The 23661-nt window shown below is 39.7% G+C and overlaps 1 protein-coding gene across 1 annotated transcript in view; it reads right to left on the bottom strand.

Annotated features, from left to right (window-relative positions):
- BRD10 (bromodomain containing 10) overlaps positions 1 to 23188 on the bottom strand; it is a 39945-nt gene extending 16757 nt beyond the window's left edge. Inside the window, exons 1-4 of the mRNA XM_075209311.1 lie at positions 22625 to 23188; positions 9544 to 9744; positions 7085 to 8496; positions 4019 to 4098 (exon numbers count right to left, since the gene is read on the bottom strand). Of these exons, the coding sequence (XP_075065412.1) occupies positions 4019 to 4098; positions 7085 to 8496; positions 9544 to 9744; positions 22625 to 23052 (2121 nt within the window). The 5' untranslated portion in view covers positions 23053 to 23188. The remainder of the gene's footprint in view (positions 1 to 4018; positions 4099 to 7084; positions 8497 to 9543; positions 9745 to 22624) is intronic.
- Positions 23189 to 23661: the final 473 nt, after the last annotated feature.

Below are 23661 nucleotides of genomic sequence, written 5' to 3' on the forward strand. Positions count from 1 at the left end.
GAGCATGATTCACCACAATTTGCATGAGAAGTAATAACAGCAATTATATTTTTTACATTTTCCTTTTCTATTTAAGGATTAAATAACATAATCTGATTCTTGAATGCGAACATCAATAATACTGTTAATGAGTCAGTCATGTTTTGATATTTGATATCCTACAGTATTTCTCAGTTTTTAGACTTGCCATTGATATGCGTCTGAAAACGAGATCTACATAGGGAAGACTTAAAATTATTGATGAGTTTTGGTTTGTGCTATATTCAGCAAATAACTTGCTCTTTTAATAATATATGATTTCCTAAAATGAAATTAACCGTGAAATTGATGACAAAAGCTGGTGTTCTACCTACCAGTAAATTGAGTTTTGGTGAGGAGAGGGGGGAAAGAGAGGGAGAGAGATAATTATTTAATGGTGGGTGCTATTAATTAATTTTACCGGTGTTGGTGGAATATTTAACTTAATAGTGGGGCCTATTAATTTAAGGTGAATTGATGGGACCTTTAATTCAATGCTGTGCTGGTTTCGGGACTATTAATTTATTATTCAATTTGGGTCTAAGTTTGGGGAGAAGGAGGGCTAATTTATTAAACGTGAATATGAAATATTAATTGTCAGCAATGGTTGTGTTAAATGGGTTTCTTTGTTACATGTGAATGCAATTAATTTATTGCTGGCCTGTTTTGTGGGGAGGGAAATAGTTTTTTTCATTAAATGTGTATGCTATGTTATGTGCGTATTGTCGCTAACCAATAACGATTGTCGAACCTCGAGTTGTGTAAATACAGCCGTTACTTATCGCAGGCGCTCTGGATCCAGTGCAGTCATTCAATCCTGAAGTCTGGGGACAAGATGTCTGCACTCTGGATCACAAGCTGCTGCTTATATACACAATCAAATACAGTAATACAATGAAGATGGTACAGCTTGCATCTATTGGTCCGGGTCTCAGGAATGTCCAAGGGGTCGTCAATCATTGGCTGGTTCATCCTAAGGAATCCAAAGGAGGGGGTCATCTCTGCAGGGGGTATGCTCTGCTCTTCTCGCCAGGATTCCTTAGTCTTAAGTAGTTCATAATTCCCTATCATTCATAACTTGCGTATGCACTCTGCGATTCCCTCGCAGAGTGAACCAAACAGTAGGATATGTAATAAGGTTCATTATGATACCACTCATGATGTTATTCCTTTAACCCATTCCGTGTATTTCACTAATATGCATGTAACTCTGATATAACATAAATATTACTATGTTTCGACATAACTGACTATGTGTTGCAATTATCATTAATGTGTACTATTTTATAAGTATGCGTGTTTGTGCGAATGTATGGTAAAAGACCAATTACTGTTGTTGCCACGTGTAGTGGATGCGTACGCCCTTTCACGCCGTAGCGTGCCCTTGTACGTCGTAGCGTACCGTACGCATCTTTTCAGACAAAGACAACCAAGTTTGCTAGACTTTAATTGAAATGACTTTATCCAATTTGCTGACTTCGACAGCTATTAATTCAATGTCAGGGCTAGTTGGGATAAACAGATCTATTATTAAATTTGTATACTATTAATTTTATTAAATTGTATATTCAGGCCTATTTGCAGGGAGAGAGGCCTACTTATTAAATGTGGGTGCTATTGATTTAATGCCAGGGCTGTTTTAAATTTTTACAAACATTCCATGATTCAGACAAGCAACAACTGAGTTTAAGACACCAGCAGCCACAGGTGATGAAAGTGACAAGAACAGGTAGGAGAGAGCAGGACACTCTGCCATCTGTCCTGAATCTTGTGGGGCAGTCCCGAATTTGGGTGACTGTCTCGCTCAGTTAGGATTTGGTCCAACTACAAGGACAGTTGGCAGGTATGTCCCGCTTTACACTGTACTACTGGTGAAGGCAGAGTTGCGTGCACCTAACAGTAATGCACACAGTATTGTCTGTGTATTTGTCTAAAATTATAGCCATAGTACACCATAGGGGCCCCCCTGTCTAAAGTGCCCCGGGCCCCCCAGAGCCTAAATCCAGCTCTGATTGCTGGACATATGCTGCACAAATAAACCTTCAGTAGCAGACATAACCTGCACAGGAATATTACCAATGCCTGCAAAACATAGCAGTTACACCCTCATTTCCAGCCACAAATTTGGCCAGTCATACATTACACAGACATAAACCACAATGTCAGCTTTAGATTGCACATGCCTAAACTCATTGCAGCAATATATTGCAGAGATATCCCCATTGCCAACAAACTCCATTGCCAGTCATACATTATGTAGACATAAACATATGCCAGCTACTGACTGCACAGAATATGCCCATAAATTGGCAGTCATATATTACAGAGAAAATCTGGCCACTTAAGCTTGCAACCCAACGTAAAGGGTGCTCATTTACATCTATGCTTTATACATCACTGTAATGCTGTTAAAACCAAGTACATTCACCTCACAACTAAGGAGACTAAAATGTACAAGTTTAAATGTTTTGATTAAAATAGGAATCAATACCTCAAGACTATTGCTCTAAATATACACAGATGTTAAAAGGTAAGCATATATGTGCTGAGAACAACTTTGTTCATTATGTATTCACATAGTGCAGGCTTTCTTCTTCTTCTTCTTTTTTTTTTTACATTGCTTGTAAGTATAGCCTAATATTGTTTCAGCTGCTGTCCTGCAAAGCCTATAAAAAGATTATTTAGGTATGGTTTCACAATAGAGCAGGCAATGGAAACACTGTAGGTTGCTAAGGGCAACTACGCTTTTAACATTACCTTTCGAGGTTGCAAATGCATCCAATGCTACATGAGCTAAATTACGTGAGGTAGTAAAAATTTAAGCTCGTATTATCTGCCTAATTTTATGTACTGTATATAGTACTAAGACTTTTTCTTTAACAAAAAAAGCTAAAAAAAAGTTATCATGAGACTAGTGACTCTGCCATTGCCTAATGTGAGGTCAGCCATGTATGTCCACATAGCCTTTTACAGCCTAATCATGACACCACATACACTCACTACTGAAGTGTAGACAGAATTATATGCCATCTAACACTGGTAATAACATAATTACATACCAGCCAAGCAGAGGTACACAAATCATTATATACAAACCAAGGGGCACACATGATTATGTAGCAGACAGAGGTGACTGTTTATATATCAGTCTAGCAGTGATGGTCATATGTTGATATACCAGGGCAACAGTGTGGTCCCATGGTGTATACCTGCCATTATGGGAAACCCCTGTCTCTCTCACACCTTCTCTCACTTAACTGACTTGGACCTTTGTATATTAGCCTCTTCATACTACTACTAGTATTTATCTGTCTGTGTTGTGATTGGACATGTGTTGTTAGGGGTGTATCACACTCTCCTGTTCCTTTAACATTGCTTTAGTATATTGATATTATGTAAATTCTTAAAACAGTCCTAGACCCGGGTTTAGTAAAATTTGAAAAATGTCAGCTGTCCTTCTAAACAACAGGATTTTTACAGATCTCTGGCACTATTAACATAGCATCATTACCTGAACCAAACACTCAAGAGAGGGAGCAATGAAGCAAACCACATGTTACATTCATATTTTAATAAAGCAAGTTGTTAGGTTTTAACAGTATCCATTAAAGCAACTTGAACAAGGCTTAGTCTTCTATAAAGCAATTTTCCCATATTAAAATGGAAACGAAAGGCAAGCAAATAAAGCTCTGCAATTTAAATATTATCTTTGAAGGTTTGCAGAATGTAGCCATTGTATATGTGTAAAAGTAATATAAAGAGTAAGCTACCCCGGCATGTAACTACAGTTGCCTAATTTCAATTTATTACTTTATTACTTGTGCCTGGTACATATGCAGGTATGTAAGTAACAGAAGGCATATCACGTACAAACAGGGGACAATGATTCAGGTGAATTTTCTACAGTAGTCTCTTTGAACCAAGATACATATTTTCCTGCATACATATGCTTTTTAAAAATCGCTATGTGTGACTAACTCCTGTCAAGGAAGAAAATTACCTGGAATTCAGGAGCAGCAGGCGAAGTTGCAGCAATTCTCTTCTTCTTTACAACTGTTTTCTTAGATACAGATTTTTTTCCTTCCAAAAATGAAAAGAGAAGCTTCATAAGGGAGGATAGTACATCAAATTGTCCAAGCATTGTAAGTTAGGTTACAATCAAGAGATTAAAGAGAGCAATACCATAGTCATGGTTAGCTTTGTCAAATATAAATACAGAAATGAGATCAGTTGGGTACAGCAGTGACCAATACAGACTGTTATATGAAGCCACAAAAAAAAAGAGAAGGATTGATCCATATTGCCTGTAGGCATGGGAACAGAGCATCCCTTCTCCAATATTTAGGCCAATGGAATTCAGTAAAGTAACCGTCAGATACTGCCTCTGATCAGACTGCAAGTCCTTTGTTTTCTGCCACATCCACCAATCACCTGGACACATTCTCATATCCGGATGGGGAAAACTTCAGGGTGTAATGTTTCTTACTTAAAAAATGAATATGAATAACTTCTGAGGAAGCCTAGTTGAACTCTGCTAACTTCACTGAGTTTGTCAACTGTTACAGTGAATATTACAGATCAGTAAGATGTAATACATAATTAATACATATTTGGTATCCCAACACCAGGGAAGTAATTCCTTACACAAAATATGCCTGTTGTAAATATATTGCGCTACCAACAGAAAGCCCCTTCTACCTGTCTAACCCAAAATAATTATATAAAACTTTCCTCCACTCATTGAGTTTATAAATTATTTAGTGGTTTCTAATAGTTTCTAATCAGTGCTTCACAATATTTTGGTGTTGTAACCCACCTGCTGACACAATGTCATAGGATGCATTTTTTGCACAACACATCATGTTATAATATCACACTAAATAAAATCCAAAAATGAATTATGGATAAATACAGTATGTTTGCAAACCAAATAAATACAAAAGTAAATCACATCTAATTCATTTATTCTAAGGGCTAGATTTACTAAGCTACGGGTTTGAAAAAGTGGGGATGTTGCCTAAAGCAACCAATCAGATTCTAGCTTTCATTTATTTAGTACCTTCTACAAAATGATAGCTAGAATCTGATTGGTTGCTATAGGCAACATCCCCACTTTTTCAAACCCGCCGCTTAGTAAATCTAGCCCTAAGACTTTTTTCCCATAACAGATAACTTAAGTACCTCCAATAGCATTGTGACAGACTGGTAATGACTGTAGTGCCGCGGCTCCCAGGGGTGCCGCGAGCAGCCAGAGAAAAAAAACCAACAACAACAAAAACTTACTAATCCATGCGGCGCCTGAGACCCAGCATCCTCCTCTCTCCCGCAGCACGCCCGAAATTCAGTGACAAGCTGCGGGAGAGAGGAGGATGCTGGGTCCCGGGTGCCGCGCGGATTGGTAAGTTTGTTTTTTTCCTCTGGCTGCGGCAGAGTGAGAAGGGGCAATGTGAGAGGAGGCAGCGTAAGAGAGGGCAGAGGACGTAGTGTGAGAGAGGGCAGAGGGGGCAGAGTGAGAGGAGGCAGCTTGAGAGAGAGTAGCGTGAGAGGAGGCAGCGTGAGTGGGGGCAGTGTGAGAGGGCAGGGGGCAGTGTGAGAGAGGGCAGCGTGAGAGGAGGCAGCGTGAGAGAGGGCAGAGTGAGAGAGGGCAGCGTGAGAGGAGGCAGCGTGAGAGAGGGCAGAGGGTGCAATGTGAGAGAGGGCAGAGGAGGCAACGTGAGAGGGCAAAGGAGGCAGCGTGAGAGGGGGCAATGCGAGAGAGGGCAGAGGAGGCAGCGTGAGGGGGCAATGCGAGAGAGGGGACAGTGTGAGAGAGGGCAGCGTGTGAGAGGGCAGAGTGAGAGGAGGCAGCGTGAGAGGGCAATGGGGGCAGTGTGAGAGAGGGCAGAGTGAGAGGAGGCAGTGTAAAAGAGGGCAGAGGGGGCAATGTGAGAGATGGCAGAGTGAGAGGAGGCAGTGTGAGAGAGGGCAGAGTGAGAGGAGGCAGCGTGAGAGAGGGCAGAGGGAGCAATGTGAGAGAGGGCAGAGTGAGAGAAGGCAGCGTGAGAGGGGGCAGAGGGGGCAGTGTGAGAGAGGGCAGAGGGGGCAGTGTGAGAGAGGGCAGTGTGAGAGGGGGCAGAGTGAGAGAGGGCAATGTGAGAGGAGGCAGCGTGAGAGGGGGCAGCATGTGTGTGGACATGAAGAAAGTCACAGTGTGAGTTAGCTGTCAATTATTCTTTGACCGAAATATAATTGAAAAAAAATATATAAAATTATTATTTTTCCTTGGATTATTTTTGCATACAACTAAATAAGTATTTATGTCCTGACCTAAATACTTATTAAGTTTTTTTGACCCAACTACTTCTAAAACAGGACTGCTCGGTAATTATTTTGGAGGGGTGCCTTAAAAAAAATTATGGAGATTCTAAGGGTGCCACGAACTGCAAAAGTTTGGGAACCGCTGCTGTAGTAGATATATTTATATCATTTTAAGTATCAAACTCAGTGGTTCTCATGGATTTCCACATGCCAGCAGTAAATCACAGCCTTTGTCCCAGAGTAATATTATGAGGGACGAGCATTTGGCTGCATCTTACTGGTTGTGTACAAGATCCAGAACACCAGTATAATAATTACACTGATAGCTATATAAACACATTACAATAATATGTAAGTAATATGCTCATATTTTTAGGCGCTACGAGATTTTTAAATATTTTCATCTACACCCTTGCAAACATCACACATTAGAATAAATTGATGCTATACGACTGAGCAACATCAATTTCTGCATAGTCTCATTATAAATGACCCATATGTGTGATTCAAAAAAGAGCCAGCTAACGCTGTGGCTCTTGGTGTTGGGAGACTAGGTCTGTCTATAGCGCACAACTGAGCTCTTTCACAGTGCTCTAACTGATTGCCTTCAATGTATCAATTTTATCTGCAGTTTTGCTGCAGGAAAAAAAGGGTATATTCGTTCCTTTGTAGCTCTCAAATTGAGGTAAGAGGGGCTTTCCAATGGGGGACTTTTATCCTATTCATAGGGAGAGGTTATATAAAGATAATCCATTCTTGTACTACTCACCAGACTTGTGTTTCTTGTGCTTGGCTCTCTTCTTGTTAAGATACAACTTGTTATGGATTTCAGTCTTAAAAGATTTGAATGTGTGCGCTTGGACACTTTCATATTTACCCTGCATGTTTTCATTCAAAAGTTTGATTTTTTTCTTTTTCTTCTTTTTTGTTCGCATCTTGTGGAGCTTCAGCTCTTTGTGGTTCAATAAAGAATGGTCTAAGATAATGTCCATCGCCACTCGGTGGCAAATAACCTCAGTGTTGTCAGTATGATTGCCATTCACATGGACTTGATACGTTTTTAGTGCATTTTTTTTCAATGGGCTAGTGTCAGCTTTCAGTAGGGTTGCTTCTGCGTATTTATCTACATTTTCAAGAATTCTAATTTCCCCTGGACTCAAAGGTTCCCCATAGCCAACAAGTTCTCCAGGACTAATGGGTTTTTCTACATTTTCTTTGCAACAGGCAGTGTTATTAATGTCACAGGGACTGTGGTCTTCATGTTCACAGCTTGATTTCACATCATGCTCTGCCCTGCTGTTGCAGTTTCCCATGTGGCAATTTGCAGAACAGTCATCATGAAATTCAAAATATTTCTCCAAGCTCGTTCTTGGGGTTGGCGATCTCAATTGCCTAATAGATTTAACCTCACCATTGTTTTTGTTAGAGTACTTACATTTGGACTTATTCAGTTTTACTCGAGGTGTTCTTTTGATTTTAATTGGAGGGATTGGAAATTCTGGGGCTTTAAATGGTTTTTGTTTGTATACTCGCACATCTGCCCCACAGAACTGTGGGAAGTGAATATAAGCATTTTCCTGGGCATCGTAACCTAAAATTACCTCTCTACATTCATGGATTGGTTGCCCAAGCACAGCATCCTGTACTTCACTCTGGGTTTCATACACAAAGTCACAGAGACCTTTCAGTAACCAAACCTTTTGATAAAACGTCAGCTCATGAAATGTTTTTTGTTCAAGTGGGTTGACTTCACCAAGGACCTTGAAAAACTGGGAGCAGAGTCCAAGCTTCTCAGCACACCTGTCAGGCTTTTCGGCCTGCCCTATAACTGTATACCACTGCTGTACCTTCTGCCTAAGTGCAGATTCCCAGGCTCGGTATGGGAGGTTGGGCCTGCGATGTAAAGTTGGTCTGCGATGGGGAGGGCTCAATAAAGAAGTTATTATCTTTGACAAAAATAGATTACACTGAGGCATCAACAAACAGCGTTCCAGTTCATAAAATACTATTTCAGGAAGGTTTAAAATTTGTTGTGCTAAGCAAAGAAAATGACCAATGGCTGGAATTTCCCACATGGTCTCCATGCATGTAGGTTCAGTGAGAGCCAGGAGGCTTCTGTCCCACTTTTCCATTTCTTTTTGTATGGCTTCCTCTGCTTCCTTCCTTTCTTGTTCCTTGATCCTAGTAAGATGCAACAAAAAATATATAAAATGTATGTAAAACTTATTTAGCAAAGTAAAACTTTTTAAAAACGATAAAGCAATACAGCTGAAAATTTAAATATCAACCATTAATTCACCTTCTCCAATCCCAGCATATGAATTTATTTTCCCACTGATGCCAACAGCATTACTCTATTACTGTGTAACTTCCCCCAGTCTCTGTACATTACACATACCTAATGCAATATAATATAATATTTGTGCATTGGGACAATATAACACAGTAAGTTGCAGTGTATGTACATCGGTTTAAATGTATCAAGGTTAAAAAAAATAAGCTACTGAACATATATGTATTATCTTCCTGGAGATTATCATTGAAAAGGACAGTGTGGAAAACATTTGTCTGGGTGTGGCTAGACAAAGCCATGTCCATTACATGTTTAAACAGTATTCAATAATACGTGGGTTAAAGAGAAAGAAAACCACAAGAACATGACAGATTTTATAGTTGAAAATCAATGTGAAAAGATTTTTCCGTAAAGATAATTGTACATGTGACTGGAGACCCACCACCAGACCTATTAACTCATTCGCTGCCAGGAGTGCCAATTGTTCACACTTTGTTAAGTTTGTCTGGAATATTTGTTTTATTTTATCTGAGCAAATTTCAAATTGTTTTGAAACACATATAGGGTAAATATATTTTACACTTAAAAATAACAAATGTTTCCGTATAATGTCTTTAAGTTATTCTTCCCTCATCACCTATTTCCTGCACAAGCCACGATGATAAGATCACCAATAATTCCTACCTGTCGCCAGGACTCCATTATGACACATTGGGGACACCTGACAACTATTATCATGTGAGGCGAGCTCTCTGAACACTTAGAACACTGTAGGTGCGGATGTCAGCCAATACAGAATCTGTCACTGGCCTTCTAAATGTGGGATAGGCCTTCTATGTCATTGTCAATGAAAGAGTTAACAAAGATGCTTGTAGTTTTATTTTAGTCACCCCATTTGATAAAAGCAGAAACAAGTGTAACTGCAAATTATATACCTCTTTTCTTCCTTTGCTCTTAGAAACTCTGCTTGTTTTAGGACCTGCACCATTACAGATTCCATTGCCCCAGTGTTTAAGTTGCCCAAATTTCTTGTTGAGGATCTCCGTCTCGTTGAAGTACAGGCTGATTCTTTATCTTCATCAAGTTCATAGCGATTCTTTGATATTCTAGTTGCCAATGTTTTATTTCTTAGGTTCCTTAAAGAATGAAAACATAAATAATAACTTATTTCATACAAAAACAAACAGGTAACAGAAAACTATTCTCTATCACGGTCCTGTAGAGTACAGAAAAACAGTGCACAATGTAAGGGAGTCAACTTACATTGTGCACTTACTCCGGGTACCTGCTCTCTTTCAGCTTGTAACCTAGGGGGCAAGAAAATTTGTATCCCAGCAACAGGGCTAGGGTTGTTTATGTTCACATCGTTAGTGCACCCCCAGAAAATAGATCTTAATATGTATCCATTCATTTACTGATTATTATTATTCTACTCAGTGGTCGAAGTGGAAATTTAGAAGTGGTAGTATGGAAATTTAAAAGTGGCAGTATGAAAATTGTAATAGAAATAAAAATGAATGCAATAGTGAAAGGATAGTTTTATAATGAAGGCAGTAGAAGTGGCGGTATGGCATACCATCATATACACCCACCCACTATGAGCACTGGTTCTACTTATACCAAGTGTGTGTACTTTACTGACGCTTAGGGAATGTTGTAGGTCCTAAAGGTTTTTTCAACTTTTTTGTCTAAATTTTTTTCCTTTTTTTTTAATATATTTTTCTATTAAACCATTCTTAAAGGCTCAAAAAAGCCTTTAGAGGGAAAAGTAAAATATTGGTTTATTTGAATTGGACTGCACATATCAGTTTTCATTTAAACTAAGACAAAAAAATATGAACTATTTTAGATCTTGTCAGAGCCAGCTGCAAAAGGAGACCCCAGGATGTACCTTGGATGCACAAGAGTAGTGTCCTGTGCACTACATAACCTAACCTCAAATCTCTACATTGCTTGCCCATTACAATCTAGGTAGAGAGTTATGCATGTACTGGATAGCAATCTAAAACATACGGTGCAGCTGTTATCATGTGGGCAGTCACCATATGAAATGGTTCCTGCCCACTCTCTTGAACCTCAGACAATTCACTCAGCAATTCACTTACAAGGCAGCACTCGCTGCTGTTTACGCCAGCTCAGAATAAAGCCAAACTCCACCTATTGGTGGAGTTTGGCTTTATTTTTGGCTTTAGCACTATGGCTTTATAGATCCATAGTGCTCTATAGACACAGGAAAAATGTAAGCATTGCAGTAATCTATTACAATTGCTGACCCTAAACAATGAAACAATAGCAATCTTTAGCTTAGTTTCACTGGAATACCTGCCAAAAAAAAGTTCTCCGGTCTTTAAAACTGAAACCTGCTACTTATTGTTAAAGTAATGTTCATGGCCATGATGGATGCAAATACAATGCATTTAATCACTACCAAACAATGCCTAAAGTGGACACAAAGATGAACATTCAGAGAACATTGTGGACAAGATGGATTGAAGCGTGTTCAGTACCTAGTATAGTAGATATTCAGATATTTTTGTGCATCCTCAAGAAATACACTCTGAAAAAGGTTCGATTTGATTATGGAATTCACAATCATAAAAGAGGTGCATATACGCAGTGACCTATAGTGGCAAGGATTTTGTTTATTATTGAACTTATACATTTATTTTGATTATTACTAGCGTTCAGAATCGAGATACCGACTAAATTCAGAGAAGGGGAAAAACAGCATTCTTTGAAGAAATATTTTCTAGTCTTCAATGGCTAAATTCACTATGTTCAGTGGGCTTTGTGAGATGCAACTCACAAATAAATAAAAACAAAAAATTATACAAAGCTGTTTTACGTTGTTGTATCCAATGAGACTCAGAACTTATAATTGGATTCATTATATCCAATTTTGATACTCTATCATGGTACTCGTTAATTACTTTATTTTAACTTTAAAGAGCAGAGATATACTATTTGTATATATCTTTCTCATGTGTATTTGACAGTGGTGATTCTTAAAAAAAAAAATATACTTGTCTTAAGATCCCTTTCCCTACCTTCAGACCCCCAATTTTTCTAGACTTACTAAAGGCACAGGGAAAGGAGGCATCACATTTTGGTACAGACGGATAGTTTACTCTGAGACAACACTTAAATCTCCTCCCCAATTGGGAATGGGAAGAGGATCTGAACATTATGTTCAAGACAATGGGAACATATCTAAGCTACCTCCCATAGTTTCTCCAAGTGTTTGAACCACGCCAGATGTAGGTTACAAACTTTTAAATAGACTTTATCTTACCCGACAGATCTCATAAGATTTGACCTAGTGAATGGAAAATGTGTTGGTGCCAGTGTAATGGGACGGGAGCCATATGACACATTTTCTGGAATTGGCTAAAATATGCACTCCTTGTAATTGTTTTAACCCTCATAAATAAGGTGCTCAATATTATCCAAATTATAAAACGCTACGAAATTTGCTGGCGCTATATAAATAAATGTTGATGATGATGTTGAAGATTAATGTGGAGCCCTCACCAGAGGTAGCACTTTTATGTTTCTACTCTGAGCAAATCACCAAGCATACTAGACATGTGTTGGGCTACATCCTCATTGCAACCTAAGCAGCCATTTCCCAAAATTGGGAAAATTCTTTAGCTCCCACCTTTAATCATCATCATCACCATTTATTTATATAGCGCCACTATTTCCGCATCGCTGTACAGAGAACTCACTCACATCAGTCCCTGTCCCATTACAGTCTAAATTCCCTAACATACACACACACACAGACTAGGGTCAATTTGATAGCAGCCAATTAACCTACCAGTATGTTTTTGGAGTGTAGGAGGAAACCGGAGCACCCGGAGGAAACCCACGCAAACACGGGGAGAACATACAAACTCCCGACAGATAAGGCCTTGGTTGGGAATCGAAATCATGAACCCAGTGCTGTAAGACAGAAGTGCTAGCCACTGAGCCACCATGCTACCCTTAATAAAATAGTATCTAAAATTCAGTTTAGTTTACGAATACCCTACTCAACGTCAACTTCCACTCCTATAAATAAATTGTCCCCTTGGCATGAATATGTTACTGATGTAGAGAGCTCAACGTCACTTGGGCCTGTTTCTAAACCTTTACCCTAAATGAACCTCAACAAGCCTAATAATACATATGCTTTACGTTTGTTTCTCAATTGTATAGTATATTGTTTCCCCCTGTATTCCTGCTATTTGTCCCTCCCATGTTAAAAAAGCCTACTTAATAAAAAATTATTGATTTTTTTTAATACAAATCTTAATATAATATCTTAAATGAAAATTTGATTACATAAAATATGAACATCTGTTTGCAATGCAATGCTTTTTCTATTGCTGTTTACGCCTGCCCTAAATAAATTTATCCAAATGTTAGAAGTCTGCAATTTTGTAAGGAAAAAAGCATTAGCAGTGTTAAATAATATAGGGCTGGGACTACTCCAGGGCTGGACAAATCCAACGAACACAGTAGCCAATATGCCTAAATAATTACTGCTGGTGCCTAACTTGTAGGAGTTATTTCTAGTTATGTCAATCTAAGCACATCTACCCCGGCTCTTTGAAAGATCATATTTCATTCTACATTGTTTTGTCCTCATTTAGACCATGTATATTGGTAGGTGTGCATATATAAAATATTAGTATTCTTTTTAAAATGAATAGACATTGCCCAGCATAGCAGCACAGTATCATACCCAACAACAGACAATATTTGTCAAATTTGTAGAATATAAGTATATATGGCCAAAGGCATGTGGACATAGCATGCATATGTGCTTGTTGAACATTTCATTCCAAAACTAGAGTTGGTGCTTTCATTGCTGCTATAACAGCCTCCACTCTCCTGGGAAGACTTTCCACTAGATTTTGGATCATGGCTGCAGGGACTCGCATCCATTCAGCCACAAGAGCATTTGTAATGTTGGGCACTGATGGGTGATAAAGTCGGCGTTCCAATTAATCCCAAAGGTGTTCAATGGTGTTGAGGTCCAGAGTCTGTGCAGAACAGTCAAATTCTTCCACTAAACTCAGGAAACCATTTATTGATGGAGCTTGCTTTGCGCACAGGGACATTGTCTTCCTGAAATAGAAAAGGGGCTTCCCCAAACTTCTGCAACAAAGTTAGCACACTGTTCTCTAGAATGTCATTGTATGCATAAACATTTCCCTTCACTGAAAGCCTAAGCCATGGAAAACAGCCCAGACCATTATTTCTCCTCCACCAAACTTTACAGTACGCAATTCTTCTGACATCCGCCATACCCAGACTGTCCATCAGATAACGTGTTTCCACTGCTCCAGAGTCCAGTGGCGGTGAGTTTTGTACTAATTCAGTCGACATTTGCGTATGGTGATCTGAGGCTTATGTACGGCTGACCAGCTCTGGAAATCCAATCCATGAAGCTCCCTACAAACAGTTCTTGAGCAGATCTTGTTTTCAGAGGCAGTTTGGAAATCGATAGTCAGTGTTGCTATGGTGGAAAGGAAGTTTTTACGTGTTTAAGCACTCAGATGTCCCATCTATGAGATTGTGCAGCCTACCACTTCTGTTACTCTTCCTAGACGATTTCACTTCACAATAACAGCACTTATAATTTACCGGGGCAGCTCTAGCAGTGCAGAAATTTGACAAATTGACTTCGTGAAAATATTGCATCCTACGACACGACAGTGACACGTTTAAAGTCACTTCGTTCTCCAGAACTGCCCATTCTACATTCTAAGACTTTACTAAGGAGAAGCAATGTGTGGCTGAAATGGCCAAAGACAATAATTAGGAGTGCCCACATACTTTTCTTTTGACCATGTCTTATATGTGTACATATATTATAAAATGTATACAGCTCAAGCGATCAGTCTATTTTCTGCATTGCATTTAGCAGTAGCTATCAGATAAAGTTATATTGACTCCTAAGCACAAATAAATAAACTCCTTTATGAATACCCTGTTCATGATATCACTGTGCTTTCATAATAGAAAACCAGGGGGTGATTTACTAACCTGTTATGTGTTCAAACTGCAGGTTTACATGAACTTTGATTAGTGGTTTGTAAACCAAGCGCCTTTCTAAAAGGGCAATCTGCACATCACTAGTCATGCCCCCATTATTAATAGAATAAATATTAGTGGCCCTTTCAAATAATATCTGAAGTAGTGCCCCCGCTATTGAACAATAAATATGGTCACCTTAATAAATTAATATTGCAATAAATGTTTTACCCTTAATACCTAAAATCCTATCCTTTTCTTGATCCAACATAATCCATATGCGCTTTAAAGAAAAAAATCTTGACTGAAACAATGAAGTCAATCAGGAGTGCTTGACTGGCCACTCTTGATCCCAAAGGTTCATTGGATCAATAGGAGTTTTTTTAAGATTAGAAAAGAGAGATCAAGAAAATTTTTTATGTATTTATTAGGGAAAAACATTGCAAAATTGTGTACGAATTTCTAATTTACTTATTAAGGTGGGCAAATGTATTTATTCTTCAATAACAGGGTCACTAACTAGTTGACTAAAATTGGGGAACTAATATCTATATTTCATTAAAGAGGGCACAAGTAGTTAATGATCCTGGTTCCCACCAGCCATCCTGCCTACCCCAGGCCAACTGCAACAAAAAAAAGGCCACTTAGTAAATCTACCACCAGGTCTACGACCTCTAAAACATCAGATATGTTCATAGTAGATTGATTTGATAGGTGTTTTCACTGACAAACCAATTGTGGCTCTGGGGCAACGTGTCTTTATTTAGCCTGTTTTGTTGACATGATAACCAGTTGTTCAAGCTCAACTTAAAATTTCATCTTAATTAAAAGACCATTACCCCTAAAACAGAAATTGGCTTTCATAAAAGCGCTACTAATAGCATTAACATATACGATATATATGTAGTTCTACCTTGACAGAACTAATAGTACAAAGCTAATAGTAAGCCCACTTTATGTCTCTAATTGATTTGTCACATTTTAGACCTTGTTGAAGCAGTTTGAACAAATGGAACACAGAAGGTCAATCAGTGTCATTGGTCAACGTCTATTCACACGATTGTCTAACATATAATGCCGCTAAACATTCTACTTGCTTGTTCTGACACCGCAATGGTTTGTTAAGCAGTACCAATTGCCCAGTGGCTGGCCAACTTTACAAATAGGTCTTCTCTAATGATTTCAATGCCCATTTCAGAATAATCTTCATGTTTATTGCAAACATAGTTTCCAATTTAACTTAAAGAATAGGCCTAATCTAATCTCTCATTAAATTTACCACTATAGTTATATTTCTTTTGACATCCTTCATGGTATCCCACTGTGGAAACATACAAACAAAGACATTAGGCTCCTTGCAGCACATGTGTAGCCTAACACTGGATTCTTCCCAACACTCATTCTCTTTCTGATGTGTAGTACTCTATATTTCCCCACTGGAGTGGTTACCATGTAAGAATAATACAGCAGTGTGCAACCCTTTAAGCTGGAACATTTTAAAAGTCAGTGCACTAAAATCTGCTGCATAAATGACACATGACAAAATTATGACCTACCCCTGGTAACTGAGATACAGTTATTGTACTTGGTTGGTTAAATAGTCAATTATTTTTTATTTTTTTTTAAACCCCACTATATAATGTTGTATCAATATGTATTGTTTAATAAGATAACCAGATCCTCAATACCATTCACATAAATGTATTTTTTTTTATTGTGAAACACTTAATTTAAGCCCTATATTGGTCATGAGTTTTGTGTAGCAGAAAGGATTTTTAATGCAGGCCCCAGAAGGATATTTTGAAGTAAGAAAACACAAGAAGCATTGTTCAGCAGATTTATTAGCGTATATAATATTTTATTTTATTTGTATTATATATTGTAGGATGCACAGGTAAATATAAAGCAGCATAAAAAAAATAAATAAAAAAAAAAATAATCACACAATGAGATATGCCCAGCATAGCCAAACATTTCCTGCTTGCTTACAATTCACACACCTTTAAACTGGGAAAATGGGTTAAACCGCAAGAAAACCAACACATGCTTTAGACACGTTTCTAAAGCATTTCCACCAAGACAATTTATTGTACTGATACCACACACTAATGTATTAAAAACAGTTACTACAGTGGTAGAAACAAGGCTATTAAAAATAGGATATAGGTTGTGTTATGCGCTTGTCAAACATAAGTTTGCAGCTGAAAAGGACATTAATTGTGGATAGGTGTGAACAAGACTTCCAATTCTGATAATTAACACAAATATTTGTAGATGTTTTATATATGGCAACATGTATTTTAGGTTTAGGATGTTAAATTTTAAATCGGGACCCACCCACACACAAATCAGCTTTAGTATATGAGAACAAGCTGGATAACATTATCAAGTTATTTGGAGTCAGAATCATGGTTAATAGAACAGACAAAGCAGACAACAAATTCCTATTGACCAGATATAGCAAAATGTAGCTATATGTTATATACACAAAAATGAGGCAGTTTACTAAAACAAAAATTTAGTGATGATGGGTTACATAATTCCGAGTCTCAGGGCACAATAGGTACAACGGGGACCAAAATGGTTGAAGTTTTTTTTTATTTTATTTTATTTTTTATTTAATTTATTTAATAAAAAGGGAGGGGGCAGGCAGGGTGCATTTGCATGCGCAGAGAACACTGATTACAAAAAAAATAAAAAAATAAATATAGACAAAACCCTATAGCATACAGGCTCCACACTTTTGCATGTACCCAGTAGCGGTGGTAATCATTTTTACGATTACCACCGCTAGCAGGGACTTGTAATACAATTTATTGGGTCAGATAATCGCATCTCTGTTGAAATAGTAAACCAGTATGAGTTGCCCTACCACACAGTCGTTAAGCAAGTTTGCAATGAAGGAAATACCATTTACACAGCAAGAGGTCATGAGAAAACACACATTTTAAAATAAAGGACTGATGTACTAAAAACATTGGGACAAATATGAATACATGGAGGAAAGCAAGGATTTCATAGGTTGCTGCTCAATGATTTTGTACACTAGGTCACTATTCTTTTGTAGTACAGTATATTGGTGACATCTTTGTTTACCTTTGCAGAGAAAGTAAAAGAATAAAGATGGCTTTGCAGAATGGCACATGTAATTTCAGGGATGTCATGGTTCTTTTCTGGCAGCAACACATTTCAAAGAAGGGTACGACAGATAATGGGCATACTGCAGTGGGTCAGTGCTCTACATGATGGGCAATACATTTGTGCACGCCCATTTGACCAGTGTGTACAACATGATGCTCACTGTGGCTTCATAAACTTGTATGTTAGCATGGTGGGTCTGGTGAACAAGGAGTATTGTATAGTGGGCATTACCACATGCATACCTAAATTTGTGCACTGCCTATTAGGCAACGCAGCAAATTAAAATCTGTAATATTATTAAACAGCATTAATAACTACAGGAAGCACTGTGAAGAGTAATGTAATTAAATAGCAAATGTCATGTTACATTCCAGATAGATTAAGAATATTTTTTTTTTTATTTAAAAAGGCATTGCACACCATTGTACAACCCCTGCTAGTTAAGAACATGAACTATGATTTGTCATTGTGACTATTTGGCACTGCAGTTTTGCCTTACAAATAAAAGATAATGAACTCCCAATTACCTCTTCAGTAGAGGGGATTTCACCAGACCTGGAATGCAGCACTGAGCCAGAAGAGGAGAAAGTTGTCCACGCTGCCAGACCCAACCCACCCAACCCATCCTAGATATTTAAGTACCTAAAGTGGTAAGCAAGTACTAAAAGTGGCTCCTCAATGGATCAGCAACTTCTCCTGTCCATTCAGAAGTCATGCTAACCATTTGCTCTAATCTTAATCACAGTTTTCACTGACGGCGCTTTTATTTCTCCCGGCTGTTAATAAAAGACCACATTCCCTTTAAGGGTTCATTCAATGTTTCTCCATGTAAACAAGCCCATGTATGCAGTTACTACAGGACAATGTGTGCTTGATAAATTTGCATTTCTCGGGTGATGCAAGACACAAATTATTTATTAACTTATGCAACTTTTGCAGCAACTGTTGCCTCCTTTCAGCATCATCCCTTCCTACTACACACTAAGAACTTAACCCTCTCTCCAGGCAACACCAAATGGCTGATGTACAGCAGAAAGTACTCTTTGGCAATGCCATGTGCCTCAGTTTACACAAATGTACCTAGATTTTTGCCAAAGCATCTAAGGAGCAGGATGGTAGCTTTTGTGGAGCAGCAGAATTTTGACCTACTAAATGGAATGAGTTGGGCAGAGCAAATACATTCCTTGAAGAGTAAAGTAGGAGTACTAGTACATCTTCCTTTGCAGAACACTACAAAAACAAGGTTTCATTTTCTGAAGTGTGCTCAGTAAAATAAAATAAAGTGATGGAGAGTGTGCATTATCTAGGGACATACTTAAAGGAGCGCACAAACATTCCCACTTCACAAATTGACTATTTTTGCCCAGGTCAGAGTTCTTTGAGATCGGGTCTTGTCCTATACTTTTATTGAATGCATTTTCTCCTTTTTGGGGAATTTCAGCAGAGAACAACATTTCTAAGCACACTTTTCCCAATGTAAATGAAAGCTTCAAACAGAAGCAACACAATACCAACAGACTCAATGTCCGCACTCATGATTAAACCATAAGATAAATTTAAATACTGTTCAGTTTAGTTTAAGTTTTATTTAATGAAAGGGGTTCTAACGCATTAGGAGGTTAGACTCGAGTGCAATTTTTTTTTTTACATATCTGAGGGCAGCACAGTGGCTTAGTGGTTAGCACTTCTGCCTCACAGCACTGGGATCATGAGTTTAATTCCCAAACAGGGCCTTATCAGTGTGGAGTTTGCATGTTCTCCCCGTGCGCCAGTTTTCTCCCATACTCTAAAAAACAAAAAAAAACAAAAACATACTAGTAGGTTAATTGGCTGCGATTAAATTGACCTTAGTCTCATATGGTGTGTGTATAGTAGGGAATTTAGACTGTAAGCACCTATGGGAAAGGGACTCAGTGAATGACAAATATACTCTGTACAGCACTGCAGAATTGGTGGCACTATATAAATAAATGTTGATTATGAAGATATCTGCATAGTGCATGTGAGGAAACGGGGTGCTACTGGACTGAGAACTTTGTAGGATGTAAGCTCACATGAGCAGGGCCCTCTTCCCTCCTGTCTCCTTACCGTTCTTCTGCTCCATGTTTACTACATCAGCCAGCCTGGAGTTTCTGAAGTATTGGTATTTTTGTTTATTGGTTTGTACTGTTTTACCCTGTTTAGTCTACTGTTTGTACTGTGTGCGGCGCTGCGGAAACTTTGTGGCGCCTAACAAATAAAGTATAATAATAATAATAATAATAATAATAATAATAGTTATGAGGGGCTACATAGATTTGGTTTGTAATCAGAACAATGTCTGAGTTAACTAGCTGGTAGCCCATGTAAATTAGCTAGGTAAAAAAGGTAATTATTATTATTTTTATTATTATTAATATTTATTTATAGGGCGCCACTTGGTATCCGTAGCGCCATACAGGGACAGACAAACATGGTACAGGGTGAGACAGCACGGAACAGTTAACAAAAAGCACAGTAACTCAGAAGCTCAAAGTACAGCTAGATGAAAGGTGACAGCCCCCAGGGGTAGAGAGAGGGGTAGAAGGGCCTCACGGAAGGGACAAGGAGCTGGAGAGCAGAGTTAAGGTGGTGGAGAACAGGAGGAGAGGAGGCCCTGCTCGAAGGAGCATACAATCTAAGGGGAGGGTAGGACGGACAGAGACGCAAGGGTAGGAGGAGGAAAGGGGGAGAGCGGAGGAATTGACTGAGAGGGGGGGGAGAGGAGGGCGACGAGGAGGGAGGTAGGTGGGAGACTGGAAGGAGGGCAGTTAAGTGGGGGACTGGAAGGCTATAAGGAAGAGGTGGGTTTTTAATGCCCGTTTGAAGCTGGACAACTTGGTTGAAGTTCTGATGGAGCGGGGGAGCTGGTTCCAGTGGAAGGGGACAGCATGGGAGAAGTCTTGGATGCGAGCGTGGGAGGAGGTGACCAGGGGGAAAGAGGCGACGGTCATTGGCCGAACACAGAGGGCGAGATGGAGCGTGAATGGAGATGAGGCTGAAGATGTAGGGAGCAGTGGAGTTGGAGGGCCTTGAAGGTAAGTGTAAGGAGCTTGAACACGATTCTGTAGGGGAAGGGGAGCCAGTAAAGGGATTGGTAGAGGGGGGAGACAGAGGAGGAGCGGCGAGAAAGGAAAAGGAGCCAAGCGGCAGCATTGAGTACGGAGCGAAGGGGAGCGAGATGAGAGCGGGGGAGGCCAGTAAGGAGGAGGTTGCAGTAGTCCAAGCGGGAGATAATGAGAGTGGACAAGAGCTTTAATCTGCGAGGCAATGAGGTTAGAACTTGTAAATGATACGCAATGTGTCTCCACAGTAATATATTGGGTGAAATAGCATCGGGAAATGTATCAATATAAAATGTTATTGTATTAAAATGCATCACAGATTCAGATGGTGCAACACTGCTGAAACAATGTGTCAAAAGTCTTATTGTTTCATGTAAGCGTGCAGTGTCATTCCCTGGTGTAATATTGTAACCTCATGTTTAGTGTATCCAGCCAAAATAGCTAATTGAGTGAAGCCATTCTATTGTATAATCAAGGTTACAGGGACAGTATGTCTAGCAGCTAAAGTGTCCCTGCTGTAAGGGGAAGGTTTGAGACATTTGACCGTACGTCCTGTGTATACACGGAAGAATATAGGTAGCGCAGAATGTCAAGGGAGCTATTCTAGCTTGGAGGATCCTGGTGTACAAGACATCAGCAAAAAGGACTCTGGGCCAGGCATTGTGGAGCCACTCGAGGGAACCCTACCAGGACAGGGTCGGTGTGAGCCAGTAACCTAGGCTGGGGGGACACCATAACCGTTTTGCTAAATGGTAGTGGTAATATTGCTGGAGGATAAGACTGAGATTATTACTTTGGGTGCTGGAGGATACATGCTACCATTTACCCTGTAACTTGTAAACGTCTTGTGCTGTCGTAATAAAGTCTTATTTTGGATATATTCTGGTCTACCCGAGTGAGTTGAATCCCACAGAGGGTAACTACCATGCCAGCTAAGGGTGGTATCCTCACAGTGCACTTCCTCAGATGTTTCCAGAGCTCTCCACTCTAGATGCATCTCAAGAGTGGAGAGGAGAGATGCACCTTGTTGTAACATTGCAGAGCATCTACAGATACAAACTATTAAATTTTATGCATCATAAATGAGATCTTTTTACTGTCCCATCCTTCAAACATATTACCTTTTGGACTACATTAAACCGGTCTAAAATGAAAGCCACCTTCCTTAAACTTTACCACTGCTGTCTAGTTTCTTTTAGCTTGAGCTTATTTTATCTTCAAATAAGCGGTACTCCTTCCCTATATCCTATGTCTGTGTAATTAAAGTATCAGTTCTTTAGGTAAAGGGGCTTTATCCTATTGTATTGTTATGATTGCAGTTCATGATTAATGCCATAAAATACCCGATACACTTTGTGTTGACATAAAATTAACCTATACAGAAGGTCATCTAGTACCAACACATTGGTTTTTCTCAACCTATCCAGTGACAGCTAGAATTAACTTTACTAGACTTTAGTGTAAATATAATTTAAGTTAGACCTGTGACCCAATTTGCATCAAGCTGTAAAATGTTCATGCTTATTTGAAATACAAAGGGCTTGTTTAGAGCCTACAGAGTTGTGGAGAGAGTATGGGTCAGTGTGTGTGTGTAGTAAGGTACTGAACACATTAGCAGGTGCCAAAACATGATTGTACAGTAAGCTCCTCCAGGGTTTAACAGCACAATATAGGCGCTGGGCTTATGTGACAATGATGTACAGATGACTCCCGGGCACCAGCTGTCTGGCTTAGAGGTCTGGAGATCGGGGTGCAGCCCTGTACTCACCGGGACAGCAGTGACAGCTTCTGCTCCAGCATCAGCTCCAGTTTCTGGGCTTGCTTGGACAGCCAGTGGTCAGCGCCGTGCAGCTGGTAGTATCCCTCCAGCATGGCCCTGAAGTCTGACACAAAGTCCCCGATGTCACGGTACTGGCCCGAGGAAAACTTCTCCTCCATCTTCAGCAGCGACATGGTGGGAGCGGCGCCCTGCTCGCCCGGTGCCCCAGGTGAGGGTATCATCCCTGTCACCCCACCCCCTTCTGTGACCTCTCTGCCTTCCAGCTCCGGGATCAAGGCGAAGGGGGCACTGTCAGGTGCCAGCCGGGACTCACCCCCAGCAGCCACCTCTGCTGCCACAGCACCGGGCACCTGCTCCACAGATGTCCCACTGTCATCCTCTAACGGTGACACGGCGACAACCGGCACCCCAGCCATGCCGTAAACCCTGACACGTCCGGGTCCGTCCCGCACTCACTCATACCTCCCGACTACACCGCGGCAGCCGCTACAGTGCAGCCCTGCACCGCCACTAACTGATGAATACGATGTACCGGAAGCAATGAGGTGAGCGACAAAACACTTCCCCGGCCCGCCCCGCACACTATATTCGCTTCTCATTGGAAACTGCTGCGGTAGCGCCCAATCACTGCTACTCTTTTATCTGCGACCGACTCGGTGATATTTGGGAGAAGAGCGCTGATTGGCTGTCAGTGAAGTCGTGTTGTGACAATTTGTGGCGATGAGACATTGACCGTAAAATAAAGGAGTTTAGCTAAAAATACCTTGTGTTTCTCTAGGTGACAAAGGACACATTGTAAAATTAACAATTTATATGTGTAAACGTAGAGGACCAGTGCATCAATTATTTATTTCCTAGAATTTGCTAACCGTGAGGAGATTTTTTTTAAAGGTGCTCTACTCGTTTAAAAGTCTCCACAGTGCAAAGTCTATTGCACACAGCATATTGTCAGTTTAATGAATTAAACATAGATCTGCCCAGCAAATTAAAAATAAAAGAGAAACAACAACTGTTACAAAGTTTTC

This window comes from Mixophyes fleayi, chromosome 1 (assembly GCF_038048845.1).
Source record: "Mixophyes fleayi isolate aMixFle1 chromosome 1, aMixFle1.hap1, whole genome shotgun sequence".
Taxonomy (NCBI): Eukaryota; Metazoa; Chordata; class Amphibia; order Anura; family Limnodynastidae; genus Mixophyes; species Mixophyes fleayi.